Source organism: Carassius gibelio, chromosome B9 (genome assembly GCF_023724105.1).
Source record: "Carassius gibelio isolate Cgi1373 ecotype wild population from Czech Republic chromosome B9, carGib1.2-hapl.c, whole genome shotgun sequence".
In the NCBI taxonomy this organism is placed as follows: Eukaryota; Metazoa; Chordata; class Actinopteri; order Cypriniformes; family Cyprinidae; genus Carassius; species Carassius gibelio.
Window position 1 is genome coordinate 15,794,312 of NC_068404.1, and position 23,858 is coordinate 15,818,169.

The following is a 23,858-nucleotide window of genomic DNA, read 5'->3' on the forward strand; positions in this document are numbered from 1 at the left end:
CGTCTTTGAAACACAAATTAAGATATTCTTGATAAAATCCGAGAGCTTTCTGACCCTCCATAGACAGCAATGTAACTGAAACATTGATTTGACTATAAATGAATATAAATCATGTTTACCAGCAGCACAGAGTCTTTCCCAACCTGCCCTTGCAATAAAGAGCTGCTTCGTCGTTGACAAACTATAGAAGACATTCAAAAGTTTTGTTTCCTACAATGGATTGTTGGTATATATTTTCCTTACCCAGCATTCTTTTTTTTTTTCTTTTTTTTTTTACAAAATATCCTGTTATTATGGCAGTTCAATAAACCACACATGACTTTATCAGTAAAATTTTATTTCACTGGAGCTCATGGCGCAGTAATTTCCACAATTCACAGCATTCAAAACTGTTTTATGGAGTTTTTTTATTGAACAGTCGGTATGTTGTTAAACAACGTTAAAATCCATCGAATGCACTGCACAGCCTTGTTTTCATTCCTGTCAAATATGGCACCATTATGACGCATAGAAAAAGATGCTGTTTGAAGCTGGTTTTGTTACGGTAGGTATAGTAGCAGGGACTAATGTGGTCATGCTAACCAGCCAAACATTTACCCCTTGTTAACATTATATGCTGTTTTTGTTGTTGTTTAATTTAGTTTAATCGCGGTCCTAATGTTTAAAGACAGTCTTGGAAAAGTTCTAGAGAAACTACCTGAGAACTGTCTCATTGGATCTAATTAAGTTAATTTACTTAGCGCTAGTTTTCTCCTTTTGGGTTTCATGAGAAAAATATATGGCATGAGGGTAGATGATGATGAAACTACCTTTTTATTTCTACTTTTGTTTGGTTTTATTGTATTTACTTATTTATTTATTACTCTTTGCTTTTAATTCAAGAAGCAAATATCTTCGTTCCATCACTGTGAAGCAAGAAACGCCCAACTTTATTCAATGATTAATCGCTGTATCACTTCAGCTGTCCAAACTGCAGCAGTACGGCTCCAGCAGCACTTCATTATTTCTAATTACTTCCAAATGTAATCCATTTACTGTGTATCCAGGGCTCTGCATCAAGGATCCATTATGTATTTAATTTTGGTAGATTTTCTATAATCAATACAGACAACACAGACACAGGAAGGGAGTTGGATGGCGTGCTTTGGGCTTTCGTTGTGTGTTTATTTGGTCTTTGCAGCTGCGGTCGACCGCGTTTGATCTTTCACATAAAGATGGTTGTTAAGTCATGCCTTAAACTGTTCTAAAATACACCGCAGCTTTTACCGGAGGGAAATTAATGACCTCACGTTCCTGAGGTGACGACAGTCAGCTGCACAGCCGTCTGCGGGTGAGGACCTTCCCCAGTCACCGTGGTATCACCATGGTAACAAGCTTAGAGGAATGAGAAAGAGAATAATCTAATCTCCCCGTTTCAGCTGCTGCGATAAAGACGGTCGCAGTGGCGTCTGGAATGGGAGGTGAAGACTAAGGAAAAGTGTCTGGCTGTGCTCAGAGTTTGTGTGCTTAACATTCAAGCTGAGTGTGAACATGTGCACTGTTTCTGTACTGCAGTCCTTACTGAGTCAGATGCACTGTTTATCAGCATGTGTCACTGCGGCTGGAAAAGGCTTTTAAACCATCACAACGGATATAATTCATAAGTTGATCTGATAAAATAGCCCTTTTGAAAAGCTCTCGGATACCTAGCTTCAATGCAAGGGTGGTGTTTTATCTTGGATTATTAAGTTTATATATATTAGTTCTAGGTAGTGGTGGACAGAATACTAAGAGATTGTACTTAAGTAAAAAGTATTGCCACTCAAGGAATAATTTACATGAGTACAAGTAAAATTACTGAAAAATAATATGACAAGTAAGAGTAAAAAAGCAGTTTGCTGAAAAACTAGTCAAGTTACTGCATTATAAATTACTTTAGTATTATTTTTCTGTTTTTACCCAAAATGAGACGATTATGGAGCATTATGGAGTAGGGTTAACAATAAACACCCATTTGCAACACAACACTAACTGACATAATTTGTATCACAGTAAAGATTATTATAAAGAATAGTTTTTGTTTCACTGTGATAAGAAGCAACATGGAACCAAAGAAGCTAACTGTTTCAAACACGACAGATGTTAAATAGTGAATTTGGAGCTAAACATGATATTAGTCTCAGAAATTGTAAAGTATGATGCTATGTTATGCAAATAGTTGTTGTTGTTTTTTGTACTTTTTTTTGTTCTTTGTACTTTTGGTTAAAACTAAATGTAGTATAGTATTAATAACAAAGTTTAATACTTTAGTTTTATTCTACTCAAGTAGAAGTTTACTCAAGTTTTTTCTACTAATTCTTTTTTTAAATGTACTCAAGTGCTGTAACGAAAATATTTGTAATTAGTTACTTTCCTCCTCTACTTCTAGGCTGAAACCTATTTTTAGTCTATAATTAAAGGATGGCACATTGTTTATCTGTTAAATTAATATTAACATATTAATTACTTTTATTGTTGAAAGGCTTATTTTAAGCATGAAAGCCAGACCATAAATTGACAAACAAAGTGTAAAGAGAAAAAGGGGATCAGAATGCCTTCTTTGGCTACATGAATCATATTTGCTTTTAATTGAATCTGGGCAGGACATTTATAATGCCCAGCATGCTTTACTTGGAACTTGGTTTTGAAGGGGCAAATGTAAAGACTTTAATGTCCAGTTACAATTTTATTTATAACCATTTCTAAGAAAGATGGGGTCTTGCATGTTTCTTTATTCTACTGTTTAACATGATAAAATGCTCTTTCTAGTTGGTTAAATGGTTAGCTGGTGGTACCTAGTAATGCAACACGAAAATGGATCATTCCATGGGGAGACATAAAGTCATGTTGGTACTGCTAATGGCCACTGAAAATCATTTTATTCCATTATGTTTAATGAACAAATTATGTTTTCTTACAAAGAAGTGTTGAATTAAACAAAGAAGGAAAAAAAAACAGTTGATGTTGATGCATGATTAAATCAAGTAAATTCAAACCACTTTTTTTCTGTATCCTTATTCTCTACAGCTGAGAGAAAAGCAGAATAAAAAAAGGATTTAGGGCTTCCTTAATGTATGAAAATTGAAAATAACATTGAAAATGTAAATGACTTTTGTTCTTCTCACAAACAAGACATAGATTCACTCTTGTTGTCTTTGTAGCAAACCATTTCCAGCCCCAACAAGAGGGAAAATGCAATCATTTTGTGGCAACATCCACTCACTCGCGATTCGTTCCGAGCTCTGACAAATACCTTCGGAGTTATTAATATAGTCAGGGTCTTTGCAGATGAAATGTAAATCTCAGGCAAACGTGGAAGGCGCTGAATCAAATGAGACAAAGGTGTACTGGGGGCTACGTGAACCTTCTGTCGCTGAGAAATAAATGTTCTGTTTTAATATGGGTCATCCTTGGGGCAGAAGGGGATTTCTATTAAAATTTATTTTGGGAAATACAATATAATGATACGGGCAGGCTGGGGAGAATGGGAAAGGGGATGAACAGGAATCACACTAGACACAAAAAGATGAGCCGTTCACGGTAATGGTGGGATTATATGGAGATTAGCGCACTAGACGGGTCAGGAGACATTGTGATTGATGAGCCGTGGCAGGAAGTGGCAAAATGGCCTCAAGGTCACAAGAAAAAGTGAAAGAAAAGAGCAGAGTTCATTTTGGCTTATATCCACGCAGTAGAGCCAGACAGAAGTCACACACAAAGAAATGTTTGAATTTCTTCTGCCAATAGACAGAATAAATCATACCAACATAGCATATGGAGAGTTATATTCCAGGAGATGAGAAAGAAAATGTATGGAGAGAAAGATAAGACAGAGACAAAAGGGAACACTAGAGGCATGTATACAGTAACTTGGGAAAATAGACTCGTTTTTTAAGTGGCTGCATCTATGAGGAGTTTAATCCCTTTCCGGTTGTGGATCTTATGAGGATGCTATTTTCTGACAATAGTGAGCTTCATTTCTTGAGTGCCACTAAAAACGAACTGACTGCAATCTGTTCTGGTTAAAATCAGTAAAGCATCAACCCTCAATGGTGCCGAAATACCCATCATAACAGCAGTCTCCAGCGCCCCAATACTGGAACTAGCTAAGCCTGAACTCCTTGGAGACAAACTTCAGTGTTTGAAATGTAAACATCTAAGGGCTTGGTTGTTTATAGAGCTTTCAATTCTTAAAGGCTCATTTATCCTGGGATGCATCTGCAAAATCCGCTGAGGTTGTTGGTTTGTTTGACTGTCTTTGAATAGAAAGTGTAAAGGAGCAAAGAGGAGCTCCGCTGGGCTTGAATCTAGAGTTTGTGCTGGAGCTGGAGGTGTTTTGGAATGGAAAAGATGTTCATGTTTCTTTGTTGACGCCCGTAACATGGTAGGGTTTATTTTTGGCTAGAAGCAGAAGTGTTGAGCACATAACATGCATTTGTTGTCCAGTTTCTTATGACATTTGCAGTTGGTTTAGGAGACTACTAGGGATTTTCTGACTTTGATCTTGTTTAAAATGTTGGTATTTTTGAGTTTTGTGTGTTCTGGTCACAAGTGGTTAGCTCTAAATACAGGTGCCACTGGGGTCTAAAGTGATCAGAGAACTCAAACTGCATCTGCGTGAGAAATATCTGAGTACATTCATATTTATAGTGTAATGCTAATGCACCTGGATAGTGAAAAACTTCCGACTCGCATCTGTCAATCAGTAAACTAAAACAAGTGTTAGACCTTGCTTATGTCATTTACACTAACATAATCATTTAGAAGATGCTTTCATCCAAAGTAGCTTACGAATAAGGACAACAGAAGCAATCAAATCTAACAAAAGAGCAACAATATGTAAGAAAACAAGTAGATAGAATCTAAAAAGAATAGAGGACGCTAGTGTTAGAGGGTCTATTTTAAATGAAAGCAAACAAGCAGAAAACATGGAAATAGAATAGAGTCTTAGAGGGTCAAGTGTAGATGGAAGAGATCTGTTTTAGCCATTTCTTGAAAATGTCCTGCTTTATAGAAAATAAAGATCCTTTAAAGAATTTTAGAGAAACGCATATACATATATGTACATATACATCCACATGATAAAATAATTGATTTAGGTACATTTTAGTTGGTTTCTTTTTTATCTTCTTCTAGCTTAGCTTAAAATTATAGCTTCTTTTTTATGCAAATATATATTTTAAACAGTTATGGCTCTTTTTAGTTTCTTTATTTTAAGGCTTTTTGGTGAATGTATAGTTTTAAATCATTTGTTTGTAAGTATCTTTATCAGTATCTTTTTTATATAATTTCTTTTTCACAACTTTTATATATTTATTTTACTTTTTATGCATACCGTATTTTAATTAGTGACTTTTAAGGCCATTTTTTTACTTTTTCGCATTGTAATATTTTTCAAATGTATCTTTTTAAATTGTATTTAATGTACATTTTAGTTAAGGTACCTTCAAGTCGATTTACTCAATACTAATGTGTAAAGGTTCTCCTCACTGACGTGAGATTGCTAAGTAGGAAAATCTCTTGTGAAAATGCTTTCATTTGTTTTCATTTGCCTTTCGTCTGTGCATTGGCTGTTGGGTGTTACAAGGTCTCTTGTGGGCACATGTTGTTAAAGGCCAATATCTAAATTTGGTGTAGGTCTCTGAGCAATGAATCCATATTCCTTTGAGTTGAGAAATGACCTTTAACTTGAAAAAGAAAAACAGAAAAACTAGTTGTTGTTCTACTGAGGTGGAAAATCTCACGTCGTCCTTACTAAATCATTCATCGTCAAATGAGTTCATAAGATCCGCTTAAGGGACAATAACACTACTCTTTTAGAAATAGACAATCAGAAAAAAAGTGAATAAAATGTTGCATTTTTATATTAAACTAGTTCTGTCATATTTGATGCAGTCCTCTCTGGAATAGCCTTTAGCAGCTAGCTCTTGTTTACCAGCAGTTGTCTTCGCTCCACTGATTTGGATATTTTCTAAAGATCAAACTGGAGTGAAAGTTTGGCACTGTGGTGCCAGTGGGATTAGTGGGACTCGATGGCAAAGACTGGCACCCACAGTGCTGGATTATTTCAGCTGCTCTCTGTGCCACCCCTCGATGTCTGGGAGTTTAGATGAAAAGACAAGGTGCCAGGAGCTTGGTGCTCAGACAGCCACTGCAGCAGGGGTTGTGCTAGAAGAAAGAAAAATGTAATGTCAATGTAAAATGTAAAACCTTTTTACACGGTCAAGAACCTTTGCTCAATGGAAATATTCCATTAATGCTAAATGTTCTTCATGGAACCTTCGATTGAAATACAGAACATTTATTTTTAATACTAAGAATTAGCATATCTCTGCCTGAATTCACTATCATTTAAGACAGTTGATTTTAGTTCAAGTTTGTTATTTTTTTAACACAACAGTATTATGAAGAAGTTAAATCTAGTCTTTTTCCACTTCTAGGCATGTATGAAATCCTTACAAAACACTTTTATTTTTAATCTGGGGCATCGTAGAGTCTAATATGAGACTGGGGTTCAGGGAAGGTCACTCGGTGGGCTGTGGCCGCTAATGTAAATGTTCATTTCAGCCTCGATCCTGGTCAGATCCCCTCATCAAGGCCGTATTCTTAGCTTGCAGAAAGTGACACTTTATTGACTGCCCATCGACCAGATGTCTCTTTCTCTCAGTCCCTTTGTGTTTTTGTCTCTCTCGGTCTCTGTTTATGTCTCTCATCATTCATCTGTTTTTGAACGCTCTCCATCATTGTCATTTTTACTTTGTTGTTTTGTTTCTTTCATTCTTTCTCTGTGCTACTTACCACAAACGCCATTTGATGTTTTCCTCTCATTTCTCCTCATCCTCAACTCTTCATCTCTTTTCCTTCCCCTGCACTCTATTTCCATTACATATCTGAGAGTGGCTCCATCACGAGTGTTATTATGGGTGCCATCAGGAGCACATCATAGTCAGAGCCAGAGATCAGCTCACGTGTTCTAGTTTGTGTGTGAATGTAAGAGGCTCTGAACCTCGCAGCACTTCTCGTGGGAGAATAATGGAGAGCTTTAGAAATGGTACAGCTGTATCAAATGCTAGAGAAATGGTGCTTATGTATTGGGTCTAATGGACAGTATATGTGATTCTTTCTGAGTGGAATGTTAAACTTATGTGTGTTTATTTTACACGGTTGACCTACGGTTGCAGTGTAATGACGCAGAGTGAAACTGATTCGTAGATCTTCTGCCGGGTCTTTTAGCGCTCAATGGAAGACTTTCAGTGAGCAGCATTTAATCTGGTCAAAGCTGGAAAAAATGAAGTTTTAAGCCCTAATTCCTTTCCTAATTCTTCTTCCCTAATCCCTCGAAGAAGGGCATCCCGTTTCAGGCCTCCTTTTCCTGGATTTCACACATTGACTCCTACGTCTCTTGCCAATTCAAACCCTCATCTGGCTTCCAAAGCACTCTCCAAAAGCTGTCAACCTGTGGAAGAAAAGGGCCTCGGGAGCACTCCACAAAATTAGACACCTTCGCTCTGCGCCACCGTCGTCAGCGGATTGCTGTAATTACATGCGCAAATGGGTCATTGGCAAGGTCTTCTATGATGTCAGGTGTGGATTGAAGAGGCAAAGTGCCAAAGGGGTTTTACGACATGCTTTTCCCAATGGTACTGGGACACTCAAAACTGCCCTATTTGTGTGAAGTAGGCTTTAATGGACCCAGTGTGAAGGTTTAGTTGATGACCACATGATTAGAGCATTGAGAGCCTGGAACCATTTATGGGACAAGTTTGCAGGCCATATGTCAAAATATACATCCTGACAAGCTGTTTAGATTAGACATTTATTACAAATGTTTAAGGACTATATATAGTTTTCCTCATGTAGTGTGTGAAAAAGCACAAGAAAAGCATAAGATTACAAAAAAAGTAAAAATTTAAAATTAAAAACAAATCAAAAACATCAACAAAAAACATAAAAATATCAAAATCATAAACAGATAAAAAAATGCTTTCTAACCCCATTATAAATTCTTATTTTGTTTATTTTAGTGCATAATTGAGTATTAATATTCTATGAAATCCGCAAGAGCCCTATTATCTAACAGATATTATCTAACTTAGCTATTCTCATAAATATGATTGTTCTACAGAGTACATTTGCTTTGAACCCATTTGCACAAAATAAATCATATATAAGCATGAGATGGAAATGAATTTCACTTGATTATTTTGAGTGGTATTTATCGCAATGCACACAATGACTGAATGGATGGATGGATGGATGGATGGATGGATGATACTGTAACTCCAGGGTCATCTAGTGAAAAGCAGCTCAGATTAACTCACACACACACACACCAACTGTGAAATGGAAGGGGTTTTGAACATCACAGTTAAACAGTTGCATAAACAAAGAGAATAATGAGAAAGCTCTCCCTGGACTCCAAAAGGTCAAATTATATCATGTATATTATTTTGCATTTTGAAGATACAATGTTACAATAAAAAAAAATATATTATAATAATAATAATAAAACATGTAATGAAAGAAAACCCTGCATCCATTACTCCCAGAAGAGATGACACCACACAAGAACACGCTGAGCTCTCAAGAGACACAAAGGTCAAGTGAATCCACATATAGAGAGGACACATTACATCTTTGAATCAATAGTGAATGTAGGAAGCATTATGCTTACAGCAGAAAGATGATAGCCTGAAAGAGGATCTTTGGATTTCCACTGATCTCCACGAGCTAATGATACTGCTTCTGCATAGTGAATGGGACATGTAAGTTTTACGCATGAGCCACAAAATCACCTTACTTTCTCAAGAGAATCTCCAGAGTGATGAAAATTGCCTTGTTCCTCCTTTTTGTATTGCAGTAATGTGACTTTTTTTGTCCCAATGATTTAAAAATGTATGGAATGACGCTATGGGTGCTCTGTTTCAAAACATTGCTTATGACTTTTAATATGGTGCACTGTTTGTCACATAGTGTTTGTGCCACAACATTAGGGATGTGCTTTAGCAATCAACTAGAGATCAATCAAAAGGCATCTTCTTTTATGTAATACCATTGTTGGTAACTTAATATTTTATTTTCTGAGGACTTGACAACTCATATTTTTGTAGTTGAATATAGTAAAATAGACACACACACACACACACATATATATATATATATATATATATATGGTGCCATTTTCACTTCACATGTGATCTCAGTTCATATACAGCGTCTCTGACCCAGACTGGAATGCTATGCTGTTGTGAAGGTCAGTTTCCATACACTGTGCAGGAGATGGGTGGCTTCATTCATCATTTGTCTGACAGCCCATGTTGTGCCCTAAATTCACCCCCACCTTTCTCCTTAGTTTCTGCACAAGTAGGTTTGTCCCATTAAGAGCCATTTTCTTGGACACTCACCATCTGTCTTGTGTTCATTTGAGTATCTCCTTTCCTTCCACCATTTACAGCAAAACCTATTCCTCTGCTCAGTGTGTGCTCAGATCGCTTCATTCGAAAGTTTCATAACCTTAAATGTCTTTGCGTTATACATGAAAAGCACTTTAAAGATTCTACACTAACAACAACAACAAAAGACTTTAGACATTATCCACAAAAAAAAAAACTGATATATTAAATCAATCATTGACCTAGATATTCACAAACAGGGTCAGATTTAGGATCTTTTTGGTAGCGGTTTGCAGAATGAAAAAAGAAGGAGTTGGAGTTGGTGATCGACTGTGTTTCTGGTCAGGGAAAATCGATTCAGAGGATCCGTCTAACCGGGGGATGGAGATAACTATCTCCGCCCCTTCTCTCCGACACGTTTCTCATTTCCACATCCTTGGGTCCATGCAGACACACCTCAGGGAGAAGCTGGGTAATCAGATCCGGTCATGATGCTGGACACGAGATGTGTTTAGAGCAAAGCTTGATCTATCATTTCATGCTTGTAAAATTAATGTTAGCAATTGTGTTCACGTTAACAAAATAAAATAAAAAAATGATCTTAAACTCATAGTTTTAGTAGAACATGCATTTATTTTCCCCATTGATTTGATTTGTACTTTTTTTTTGTCTCGCCAGTTGTGTTTTTTGCATCTTCCAGACAGTCTGTGTATTAGTGGTGGGTATTTTTGTAGTGGCTCAGTCTGCATGTTACATTGTTACGACAGTTCTTGAACAAAACAAGGAGTTGGCTTTAAGAGTGAGGCATTGAATCATTCACTGAAATTTTCTAAATTTCGATTAATTTTAAATAATAACTCCAAAAAAAACACATAACTATAGGTGAATTATTCACTCAAAAGTTTTCAGAAAACTGATTGATTGACACTGTTTTGTCTGCACCAAAAAATGTAAAATAAATCAATAGAGCAGAACATTGACTTAAATAGTGTTCTTTACACTTAAGTGCAGTATATTTTATTTGTTCTCGTTCTTGTATCTTTTCTTACTTATATCTGCCTGCCTTTCTTTTCTCATCTCTCTGTCTTTGCAGTCTAAGTTTTAAAAATAGCACCTCATGATGGAGGGTCAGGATCTAAAGGGGAGCGATGATCCTCTGAGAAGGAGACGTAATTTAAATTCGGTGGCGTACGGGATTGCTTTTCCCCGTCCACTGATGAGGGCAGATATGCGATAGCGAGGGGCTTTAAGCTCTGGCTCCTGGGAAGCCTCTATCATGGGAGCAGGAGCGGCAAATCAGAAATCATCATGATGAAATGAGGGGCGAGGCTGAGGAAAGATCAGTGGGGGATTTGAACTTCTCGTGAGAGCAAGAGACAAAGACTGAATGAGAATTATGACTGTCCTCTGTCTCTCCATCTATTTATGAATGTTTGTGGGGAAGAAAGAGACAGACTGTGACTGCCTGCTCATCTTGGCCTAAGTAATCTTTATCAGACCTTTGGTAGCTTATGCTGTCTTGTCTTGTCTTAATGTATCCAAGCAGGGAACGAGGGTTCGGCAGAGAATGGACAGAAGGAGACATCCACATGTGACATTTGCCAGTTTGGGGCCGAGTGTGATGTGGATGCTGAAGATGTCTGGTAAGTACAAAAACAGCCTGTATGAGAGCTAATACCAACAGAACGGAATAAAAAAAGAAAGATGCCATAATATTTGTTAATTAATTTAAATACAACTTTATTGTTATTTTAAAGGGACAGTTCACTCAAAAATGAATATTGTCATTATTTTTTTTATCCACATGTTGTTCCAGACCTGAATGACTTTATTTCTTTGCAAATGACTAAAGTAGTTATTTTTAAGAGAGGTCACACTGCTTTATTTCATACAATGAAAGTGGATGGGGACAAAAAATGCATGATAAAAACACTGCTCTGGAGCCTTATTCAATTTGGAACAGACTGAAATTTTATTTATAAAATTCTTGCCTTGAAAAGCTTCCTTGATAGTCATGGTCTTTATTTCTCATTAATGTCGGCAAGTCTCTTATGTTCACTAAGGCTGCATTTATTTGGTAAAAAAATACATTATTAAAAGTTAAAAACAGTACAATTGTTAAATGTCATTACAATTTAAAATAACTGTTTTCTACTTGAATGGGTCTTAAATTTATGTGATGGCAATGCTGCATTTTCAGCAGCCATTACTTCAGTTTTTAGTGTCACTTGATCCTTCAGAAATCACTTGGTGCTCAAGGGACATTTCTAATAGCATTTTTGCAATAATAGTATTTTTTTTCAGTTAACTGTTTAACCTTTGATGTGAAAACTTCCCCTGGTCAGTAACAGACAGATTGTTTTAGATTGATTGGTGCTGCCAGTAGCAGGATATGGAATATGGGACAAGGGGTCAATATGGGGTGTTTCACATACTTTAACTTTAATCTCAGTTCTTTTAATATGAACTTTAAGAACTTGCCCAAAATAAATGAGCAAGAAACAAGGCCAATTATGACAGTTTCATCATTGCTGATAAATGGCCGCTTAGCCTCGGCGCTCCAGCAATGAGAACTCATTAATATCCGATACAATATAAGCAGAAAACCTCAACACCCACTTTGTCTTTCTAACAACATCTCCATGTTGTATTCAAAGAGGAACAGTTATCATTTCTAGAGAATCTGTTTGAGTTGTAAACATGAAAAAAAATCATGACTCATAAAATCCACCCGTGGATGTGGAAAGGAGGTTTTCGTTGCCCTGGGTTTCAGTGAACAGCTCAAACTGCCAGCAAGAGTGAAGGAGACTACCCTTTAATCTTAATAGAAGAAGGCCTCTCTTCCTCCCTCCCGTCTATCTCTCTCAGGGTGTCTGAAGGGAATAACATGTCGGCCTTGGCAAAGACAGCCTGTAGATTCACTAAAGATTCAGAAAGCACTGGCTGGAGAGCCAGAGTGTTTGGAGGCATCAGAATGAAACAGCCCAGCCTCTCCCTCCTCGGAGATATCAGCACGATTTGAGGCATTTATGCCTGAGTTGTAGGGATGGTCCCATGACAGACCCCTTGCTCTGATACACTTGACTGCAGATGACTCACTCACCTCACTGTTCCTCTACCAAAAACACTCTACCTCTCTCAGCAGCCCTTCTTATTTTAGTCTCGCTCCATTTTCCCAGCTTCCTGCGTCACTTGAAAGGATTACAAAAAAAAAATAAAAAATGAGATGAGCGATTATAAATAAAATCAATGCTATAAGCTGCATTAATAACATGTCTGCGTGTGTTTGTGCACTGATTGTGTGTAGTGACAAGCACCGGATTTGTTTGGCTGTTGTTTAGGGCCCTAGTCATTGATTGTGTGAAATAGAGAGAGAAAAGAAGGTAGAAGTAATATTGATTTCAGGAAATTCATTAAAATAGGACGCATACAATACCTTGCACTCACAAATGTTGATGTAGAATAATCTGTTTCAATTATACTGAACTATTTTCAATTATGTTTTTAATATGGAATTAATTAATCTTCATAATCATAAACTATATCCGGCTTTTAATTCAATATGAACTTTTGTTGCTTTTCTCTGGTCTGCCCTCTCACAGGAAGAAAAGAATTAAAATATTTAACACATTCAGCATATACATTTGACTGGTAACAGCAAAATATCAAATAAATAATCAAGATTGTATAGGTTTGGCCTGTGTGTACATACAGTATTTATTTCATTTGTGCAGGTAAAAAGTCTTAAAGTCTTACATTTGATTTTAAAAACTCCGTAGACAGACAGATATTGGATTTTGACAATACTGTAATTATATGGTTAAAGATAGGCAATAAACTGGTTATTTTTCCAATTATATGTTAAAGGTTACATAACATACACAGTTTCACCTAATCTCATGTTAATCTTGAGTACCTATAGAGTAGTACTGCATTCTTCATATATCCAAAAAGTCTTTAGTTTTATCATATTTATAAAAGATAAATACAGCTTTTTAATTTCTTTTAACGCCGAAAAATATTGTTTAACACATTTTTTTTATGTGACTAAGATGAGACGTTGACGAGCTAAAAAATAATATCTGATGACGAAATTATGATGAAATTCATGCAGCGTTTTCGTTAACTAGACGTGACTGGACTATAATGTTATGTGGGACTATTGGACATACAAAATGCATCCTATTGTCTTTCAAAATGACAATATGACAAATGATAGGCGGAATCACGCTGATAGAAGTGCTCTCTCTCTTGTGTGCGTATGCACGCTCCACTTCCTCAGTTCTCATATACAGAATGCGACCAGTTCTCAGCACTCACATACACACACAACAATCCAAATGTTTATCGTGTAGAGTATCTCACATAAATACAGTAAGTTATGGATTAAGTGAACGTGAACAGGTGTGAGAAAACTGAACGTATGTCAGCATTTAATGCATGCCTTCCGTCTTAAAAGGACAGCATTCCAAATTAAATACCTATCTGTCATTAATTTTAACAACAAAAGACGTTAAATAAATGTATACACGTTAAGTAAAACCTACAGTATCTGAAAAGTTAGTTTAATTTGTGTCTCTATTGTATTTGTCTTATTGTGCTTCCTTAAATATATATATATATAATGTTCTTAGTATATCCTCCTTGTTGCCAGGGAGGGACGATGACAGTTTATATTGAATATACCTTACATAAAAAAAAAACATAAAAACGAACTTTTAATTATAATCAGCTCGAAATACACCAAGTCTCTTATTTGGATGGACAGATGGATGGATGAATGGATGGATGCAATTGCAACCAAGTTAACACTGCTAATCTAAATCAATCATTTGAAACACTTGCATCAAAAAGCCAAAACTCATCAAACTATCAATGATACAAAACAGAGACTTATCCTCACCAAGTACAGACTCAGTCATCATAATTCTGCTGTTGAGAGAGAGGGGGAGACTAAAGTGTGTGAGTAAAGAGCAGCTGTACAGACAGGAAGCCCACAGGCCATGCTGGAAAAGTTTAGATAACAGAGAAACCACATGGCTTTTACAAATCAATAAGACATATCCCCTCACTCAACAAGATAAACACACTCACACACATACAGAGGCTATCATACAAACAACCTGAATTTTTTAGGAAATCTCAACCATTCAGTTTGACTCACCCATACAGCCATTATTACTTGATTTGCTATAGGAAATCTTTGATGTGTGTGTGCATCTGGGTGAATGTGTGAGTGTGTGTGTGTTGTTGGCGCAATGCATTTGCAGTGTGTGTGTGCCTAGAGAATGTGAGAGCTGACATTAAATATTCATGCGCTCAAGACACATTAGCCTTTATGACCACTACAGACGGTCATACTAGAGAGCAAATGTGTGTGTGTGTGTGTGTATTACCAGTGCTTCGCAATAAATACATCTCAATATCATTGTGCCCGTTTGTTTTTATCTCGCATTCAATGTTTCTGGAGATTTATCTAAATTAATATGCATTACAGATCTCAATTAGCAATGGCAAACAATCAAAGCTGCCCTTGAGTTGACTCCACGCCACAGTTCAGTTCAGTCTACGTCTCTATTTAAAACAGATATTTTTATCTTACATTTGTAGTCGGTTTGCATTATTCCAGTAGTGCCAGAATAGAAAACAGCTCCATACATCACTAAAGCCCACTGGCAGGGTGGATATATTAAAAAAGAAAGTGGAAGAAAAAAACACACATACACAAAAATAATGACAGATTTATAATTATACTGTCGTCTGTTTGCTGCAGTGAGAAGTGACTGGGAACGGCAGTTTAATTGTCATTTCCGCTCAACATGTTCCTGCTGTGGCACACAGACAACACATACTTACTTTGGAGAGAAACTACAGGAGAAACACCTGAACGTTGAAGATTCAGACCATAAATTAATGTCAACTCTTTCGGGAATTACTTATATACCCAATAAACTCACAGAACATACACAAATGAAGACTATATGACAGGTTTTCGATTCTCTCAGGCATGAATGAATGACTGGTTCACACACAAAAGTAAATTCTTCATAAATGTAAGAAACTTTGTCTGGGATTCTGTATGTCTTCGTTTCCTCAGAAGAGCATCGTCTTTCATGCATACGCACATAAGCGCTCATTACCGTCGTTAATGAAGGTATGTGAAGAGAAGCAGCCATGAAAACGAGCGACAGAACATCAAAGTGTCGGAACTCATCATTTCTTATCGTTTGAAACGGAGCGTTGTATTATTCTCCACTGATGTGTTCGCAGTTGCTAAGCCAGTCTTCTGTGCTAGTCATTAAGCCCCTGAGATGATAGACTCAAGAATGTGCTATAGATTGAAAATCACTGCAGCATCCAGTTCGATCCTGTCCACATTCATTCCTGAGCTTTCCCTTCCAGCTTCACGCTGAGACAAGAAGATGGAAAACAGACTCTACTCATTACATTTGCAATCTTGACACCCTTATCAACATTTATAGAGTAGACACATCATAAAAAAACATTGTTGATGTTGGTGTTAATCTGTTTCTAATGGTAATTCATCCAGCCTCAAGCCAAATGGGCAATTATGAATGTCAGTTAATGTTTATGCGAGGTTGCCGTTCCCGCTGATGCAGACCTTTTGTAAAGAGGCCTGTATTTTTTACCATTGTAATCTGTGTATGTTGCAGGGCTATGGTCTCGCAGGACGCCTGTGAAAATGCTGAGCTTAACACACTCATACATGATGGAGAGGTGTACATTAAAACCGTAATGTTCACCTTTTGCAGAACTGGCTTTTACAAAAGCAATTTTCTTGTAGGCATAAAAACAAGTGTTCGTTTGATTGATTGTATCTACCAGCAACAGTATACATGAAATACTTAAAACCGTCAATTCCTGGCAAGTATGTTGTTTGTGGGACAAACTTTTGCTGTAGATTTATATTTTTATTTGTTATAATGTATACCTTTTCTTCAAATAAATAAATGAATAAAGCAACACAACTGTTTTCAACATTTGACAACAAGAACCATTTCATCACCAATAAACCAGCATATTAGAGTGATTTTGAAGGATCATGTGAAACAGAAGAAAATTATGCTGAAAATTCAGCTTTCCCATCAATATTTATATTAATATATTACTGTTTTGACAATTCTGTGAGAATTTAGGAGGCTTATATACATGCAAGTGTTGATTTGTTTTCTCTTGAGACTTGCTACTGCCAATACAAATATACAGGTGGAGCTGGGGAAGGTGGAGGGTTTCTGAAGCGTGCTGCAACTGCTTAAATACTGCCAAGTATTTAAATGTTAAGCAGCAAGCTCATATTTATAATAATTCACAATAATCAAGCATAGTGTAAGTTCTGGCAGGTCACGTTAGTCAAGCTCGCATCACTTTGACTCTCAGCTGATCCACGTCTACCTATATACATACAACGCCTATCTCAACATTCATATACAAGGCCTTTCGATTATTGTCAGCAGTTTTTAGTTTCTCAATAGCTAATTACCCTCCTCCATCCCCAGCTCCTCCTCTCGTCGAGTCAGAATTCGATCTTCTGATTCTCCTTGGAACCAGACTAATTTATAAAATGTGTACTTTAAATTATTAAAAATTAATGATATCTGCAATACATTTATGTTGGTTATGTTCTGTTTACCCTAGAGGGGGTTATTGCTGATCTCCCCGCTATTATCCATGCTAGGCTACATAGATGCACAGGGAGTTCTTGCCCAGAATAAAACCATACAGCCAATCAAAACTGTTTGCTAATTGTCAACCATCTTTGATGACAGATGTCCTGACAGGATTTTTTTTTTTTTTTATAAATTGTAAAAAAAAAAGAGTTATTGTTTCAATCTAAAACACTGTCCTTCATAATCATATATACACAAAATTAACATCATAACCCAAATATATACCCAAATGAATCTGTTTTCAACCAAACTCAGAGTTTGTGAATCCAAATTGAATCAGGAAATGTTTATTGTTTCCCAACCTTTCGATTGAGCCGACCAGCCTTCTAATCTGCTTTCTGTTTCCTCCTCCTTCTCCTAAAATATTAATAAAAACTGGTAGAATGCCAAAAAGTGCATTACTTCCAATGACGGCCTGAAAATTTTAATTGAATATTCAAGTTTTTGTATCAATATCAGGGTTGCAACACCGAATCCCCTCCAGCAATTATTTTGAGTCCCTGGTTTGCATGTTTGAAGTGTTTTTCTTGGCTGACAGCTTGATCAAACAAGGTGTGACACTTGTTTAATGATCTTTTTCACGGTCTTTGATTTTTTCAGTAATTGGCATTTACTATGCTGTTTCTCACGACACAGGTGCGTCTGTAACATCGACTGCTCTCACATCAGTTTTAACCCCGTGTGCGCGTCAGACGGCCGTTCCTATGACAACCCCTGCCAGGTAAAAGAGGCGTCATGTCAGCGGCAGGAACGAATCGAGGTCAAATTCCTTGGTCACTGTCAGGGTAAGAAGCGCAGGTTTATGATTGCTTTATATAATGTATTAATTCCTTACATTGTGACATTATGTCTTCTTCCATTCAATTTGCATTTATATAAGACAACAGAGAACACATGTAAAGATGAACAATATAAATCAATGTTACATAATCAAGTTCGTTCGAGTACATAGGATCATTAGTCTCTGGAATATAGCAATTTCCCAGATGATATCTTCAAAATGACAATGTACAAATGAAGAGGGAAAAAAAAAACAATGTTGTATTATGTAACCAGCAGATTTGTTCATTTTATCATCTGAATTTGTTTTTTTATCCTGTAGGCGACATGATTACAGGCACCAAAGCAGGGGATGGACAGTATGCCAGGACAGACTACACAGGTGGGTGTGTTTAATTATAAAAAGCTGTTTTTGATAAATTTGTCCTGTGGTTCTGAAGTGCCCTTGACTTTTAGCTGTTCTGACCCACTGTGTTTGAATTCTAGAGGAGAAGCCTGAGGTTTCAGAGGTGGCGAGAGGGCTGTACATCCCCTGCCCTGAGCACTATAAGAACTATTGTGTTCACGGAGACTGTGAATATCCCAACATGCTCTCAACACCGTCCTGCAGGTACACACACAAACTCATGATGTGTCCGATCACACCAGCGTATCCTGTCTACAAAAATACATTGTGAATCAGTGTGTGTTTGCGCACACACCTTTTGTGATCGTGTAACATTATACCGCAGATCTTTGTCTCCCCCTAGTGTTCAAGCCAAGAAAGAGCTGCCACATTAAAAAAATAAAATAAATAAAAAACACTGCCCTTTTTTTTTCAGTTATCTTAGTACCATCAAAATAATATTATATTTGAATTTGTCTGTAGGCTTTCTATTTTAATTTAATTGTGAAGATTTAGTCATGTTGTTACGTATTTTCGATTTTTTTTATTAGGTAATGCATGTATAGTTGTTATTTGGTTTATTGTGGCCTTAGTGTAGTGTAGTGGTTTATTTAGTTAAGCTAAATGAAAACAAGACATGTTTTCTTGGCAACTAGCTGAAATAAAATATGTTTACGTTTTATGGTCTTAGCTTTAGTTAGCTATATATAGATAGATATACAGATAGTTAACTAAAGCTAAGACCATAAAAACCAAACAGACCCCAGTGCTGCCCCAAAACAAACGTTGTCCAAAGGTTGATTGGCACCTTTTTTAGGGAATTCATTCTGCAAGTCATTTCTACAGATCAAACTGGGACAGAAGATGGTATTAAACGGGAAAACTGCACACATCAGCTTACTCAAAAATAATTGGCTGCTCAGGTTGCGAAACTCATATTAAAGTCACCGAAAAACAAATTAAAGGGTACTAGAGAGAACTGAATAGACAGAACAGGAGAGTCTCTCTGGCAGGTGCTGCAGTAAAACAGCAGGTGTTTCTGAGGAAAGACTTTGAGAGCGAGGAGCACTGTATGTGTGTGTGAACAGAGATATTACAGAGAGAGCAGACTCTCTAAAACAACCTGAATCTAACAAGGACATAACGCTGTGTTTCTTCCTCTTTTCTTCAGCTGTCACTCAGGATTCAGCGGTCCACAGTGTGACACTAAAGAGTATAATGTGCTGTATGTGGTGCCTGGCTCTGGAAAGCTCCGCTATGTCCTCATCGCGTCTGTTATTGGGACTCTGCAGGTGGCCATCATATGTGTAGTGGTGCTGTGTATCACCCGGTGAGTATAAACACACACCACAGCATCATATCACACACGTTGTGCTACTGCGAAGCAAAGCAGAGGACCGCTACCTCCCGTGTAGATCGCACACACTCACAGCTCTTTATAGAGTGAGAGTTCCTGCCAGCAGGAGTCTGCAGAATAACACACTTTACACTGCGTGAAAGGTCATTGTCGAAGGGTGTGTGTGTGTGGGGTAGTGAAATCTAAATCACTGGCAGCACTAAATAACTCATCCGTCTATGTAATATTTACTTTTCACATCAAAAAAGTTTGTTATGTAGACATTTCATGAGAGATTGTAGAAGTGACTGATGTATTATTAGACCTCAGATAGTCTTCAGTCTAGATATACAACCTTTTCAACATTTTGGGATCGGTAATATTTTGTTTTTGAAAGAAATTCTTCAGCAAGGACACATTAAACTGATCAAAAGTGACAGTAAAGACTTTTATGATGTTACAAAAGAGTTGTATTTCACTTTTTTCAACATTGATAATGATAACAAATATTTATTAAGCACCACATCAACATATTAGAATAATTTCTGAAGTAATTAAATGCAAGAATACATGACATTTTAAAAATGTGTTCACATAGAAAATAGGTTGTTTTAAATTGGGATAATATTTTGCAGTATTACTGCTTTTACAGTATTTATGTTCAAATAATTGCATTAAAACAGTAGTCCCAAAAACCTGACTTGAAATTTCCAAAATAACGATTGTTTCTTATAAAAAAAATAAAATAAAAATAAAAATAAATAAAAAACTACATCTAACTCTTAGCCCATCTTCCATTGTTTGGACAAATGAGTACTCATTTCTAAACTCATGCCATTGGTTGAGCAAATATTGTTTTCACAGATTGCTTTTCCATTTGGTGTCGCTAGTGGCAGTCAAATATATTACACCCAAACTAATGGATAGTGCTTTTGTTACAAGATGTTATGAATAAAATCATAATAACATGACTTGAAGACTCCAGTCAAAAAGTATTTGTCAGAATAAATTTGTATGGGCCAAGAAATATATACATAAGGAATCATTGTTAAGCAAGCTTCATTGTCAGTATTTGTTTATTTATTCTCTTCTCAGTAAAGGAAACAGCCCCTTTAGAGTCTGTGAGCTGTTGTGCGGTTTCAAGTCATATCAGTGGAAAACTGTGATGAATATTGATGCAGAAGAATGCATGGAACATTCCTTTAAAAACTTCCACTCTCCAAACTCTAAACAAGAAGCTATTTTTATAACAAAGGCTTTTTTTAAGCTCTGAAATATGAGTTTTTTCCTTCCAGGCATTGTTTTGACTAGAAATAACGTAGAGCTGCCTGGTGGAGGTAAGTTACATGTATGATAAGGATGTCCTTTTCGCTTCCTTCCTCTGCAGGAAGTGCCCACGGACCAACAGAATCAACCGACAGAAGCAGACCACAATGCACTACAACTCTGAAAACACCCTGCGCGCCTCCACCCGCCTCATTTGAGCCCGTGAGCAGAGAATCATGGGAAATGTAGTTTGGAAAGAGGACAGAAAAGAAGAAACTGGCTCTCCGTCCCCATAGAGACACTGCATTCTGCTGGATGATGGGACAGAGGGACGGAGGACGACGGTGCAGATATAACGGAGGATGATGGGTTCTACACACGATGCCTTGCACCTGTGGCACAGGACACAAAAAAACAGAGAATTTTAGGACACCGTGATAGGATAAGTCCTGTTATTTGGTTATGTATGGGTAATATTTCCAATAGTTAATTTGTTTGTCTTGATGGGGTCCTTTTTCTGTAATGTAAATAAATAATTTATATCACAAAGCACAGTGTCTTTTCTTTTTCCTTTTTCTTTTGAGGATGCCATGACTTTTAAAAGGTCTGACTTGAAGGTAAATGGTCAGTTTCAGGTGTTTCTAGCGAGGGAATTCAACCGTTTATTTAGCTGTTTTTAATGTTTTAGATCTCAGTCATGTAAAAAAAAAAATATTTGTAAATGTTTCAGCTAAGCAACATTTATGATAAATAATAATAGATTGTCATATGTGGAATAAATGGAATAAATAACATTTTAAAATTGAGAACAGTTATTTATCCTATAATAATATTACACAATATAACACTTTTTGCTGTATTTTTTATCAAATAAATGTAGCATTGATGAGCATAAGACGAGGTTTCTTTCAAAAACATAAAAAATAATGGACCTGACTTTCAAAATTAACTATTTTCTTTTCAAATAAGACTTTTATCCAATATAATTGTTATTATATATCAGTACATATTTGTTGTATTTTGGTCAGTTTTACCCTGTAACAACAGAAAAGGCCAGGGGCATCGAACTGGGGGTAAAACCAGTACTGATTACCAGGGCCCCAAAGGAAGAGAGGGCCCTTGAAAAGTCTGGAATATATATTTTCAAGGGGGGGTGCATTAGGACTGCCTATGCATAGGGCCCGGGATCTTGTGCAGCGCCCCTGGAAAAAGCTGAAGAAAAAAAGACAAATGCATGGTAATAGTGTAGCTTCAAACAAACTAGTAACAACAGATGATACTCAGTCCTGGATTCTGGGAAGTGAGTTAAAGTAGCACAGTTATTATTATTATTATTTTTTTTTTTTTAAGAGAGATACAGAGAATATTCTGACCTCTAAAGGTCATGTGGAGGACGAGACCCTTAAGACTGAGGAATTCCAGACATTCCTTGTCTGCAGAAATTCTTCCTACTTCATCCCCAGACCGGTCCAGTGGAGTCCCTTCACTTCCTGTCCTGTCTGACAGTCTGTGTGCTACAGGGGTAAGAGAGAGCCTTAATGAAAATGAGCATACATTTTCCTTCCACTAAACAGACCCTTTATTCTCAGGGTTACGTGTTTTTAACAATGCAGGACAGAATTGTAGCCCTGGTGACTATGAATTTGGTATTCGATTGTCTCTTAGCTTCCCCCGTAGACTAAAAGAGCTCCAGGCAAACAACTAAGTGCAAGAGGTACATAGTAGACATACTTTGCATTCTCAGCTGATTGCCAAGCCGCGTGAAGACATCACTTATCTGATCTGTTTTATTGTATCTCAGTCTCAGTGAGAACTATTGCAAGGTTTTGTACTAAACCAAAAATGTATTCCTTTTAACTTAAGACTGGATGTCATTTAGCAGGCAGTGGACATTTAACAGTGATTCATTTTTAAACTGTAGCCCTGTTTGGGAAGCACTGCTTTACAGTTTTTCTCAGTCGCTTTGTTACATTTCTTGAATCATCCTTGAGATTTGCAAAACAGTCAGTGCATTTCTCAAAAAAACTCGTACAAATAGCAAAGCACCATGGATGACCTGCAAAAGCCAGTCTCTTGCTCAAAATCCTTAGTTCATCTCTCAAAAATAAATATCTGTGTCAATGAACATGTCAGTGCCATCAGAATGTCAAGTCCTTGTGTCATAGTTTACGGATAAGACAGTCAAATTGCTTAGTCATGTTGTCAATTTAACAGTGGAGGGATGTTCTGATGTAAACTACTGTATTGAACAGTATGCCATATGCTTATGTATGCCATATATCCATTTCAAAACTACACATTTACACATTACTGTTTGTGGGATGTTGATTGAAAGAGACTGGATAGAATTCCCAGTTACACTTTTACTAGTGGTCTGACCAAAAAAAAAAAAATAATACTTTTACAATGCCATTGTGATATAGAAAAGGAAATATGGGAACAAAGATGAAAATAATTCCATTTTCAGAATTTGTAACTCTTGTGTTGTCCTTTGTCTATACAGTATAAGCTTTCCTACTGAAGATTCATGAGATGAACCTTTGAGCTATTTCAGAGAAATGGTTTATCATTGGTTTATCATCTACATTCTCTTCATTAGTCAAGATTCACTTGCACAATTCATGCCAAATTGACAAAACATCTAATAATAGTGTGTAAAAATACAAATAAAAAGTGTGCTTGGCAGTTTATGACAACTAGATTAACCATTTTGCATTTAATGACTTATACGATGAACTAAAGACTAGATGTTTTGGGGGGTAAGACTATTGCACAGAAAACTGTATAATACATTTTGAGCAACATGACATTAGCAACTGATAATGTAGGAAACCGCAGATAAATGTGCGTAATCAATTGCATGAATGTACAAAAGCAATCGCAACTTGTTCAAAAGAATGAGAAACTGGTTTTATGATGTGTATTAATGACTAGATGATGTGGAGGTTGTACAAGTAGTTTTGAGAATTTCATTTCTGATTTGAGAAATGCAC

The 23,858-nt window shown here is 36.7% G+C and overlaps 1 protein-coding gene across 2 annotated transcripts in view; it reads left to right on the plus strand.

The window, feature by feature from the left end:
- The window catches only part of LOC127964566 (tomoregulin-2-like), a 54,777-nt gene extending 33,363 nt beyond the window's left edge, over positions 1-21,414 (plus strand). Inside the window, exons 5-10 of one of the 2 annotated variants that reach the window (XM_052564792.1) lie at positions 10,957-11,053; positions 17,735-17,883; positions 18,201-18,260; positions 18,365-18,488; positions 19,435-19,593; positions 20,987-21,414. In XM_052564792.1, coding sequence (XP_052420752.1) covers positions 10,957-11,053; positions 17,735-17,883; positions 18,201-18,260; positions 18,365-18,488; positions 19,435-19,593; positions 20,987-21,083 — 686 coding nt within the window. In that variant the 3' untranslated portion in view covers positions 21,084-21,414. Of the gene's footprint in view, positions 1-10,953; positions 11,054-17,734; positions 17,884-18,200; positions 18,261-18,364; positions 18,489-19,434; positions 19,594-20,986 lie in introns of both variants that reach the window. The other variant, XM_052564791.1, reaches the window with a different exon arrangement.
- The last annotated feature ends 2,444 nt before the right edge of the window (positions 21,415-23,858 follow it).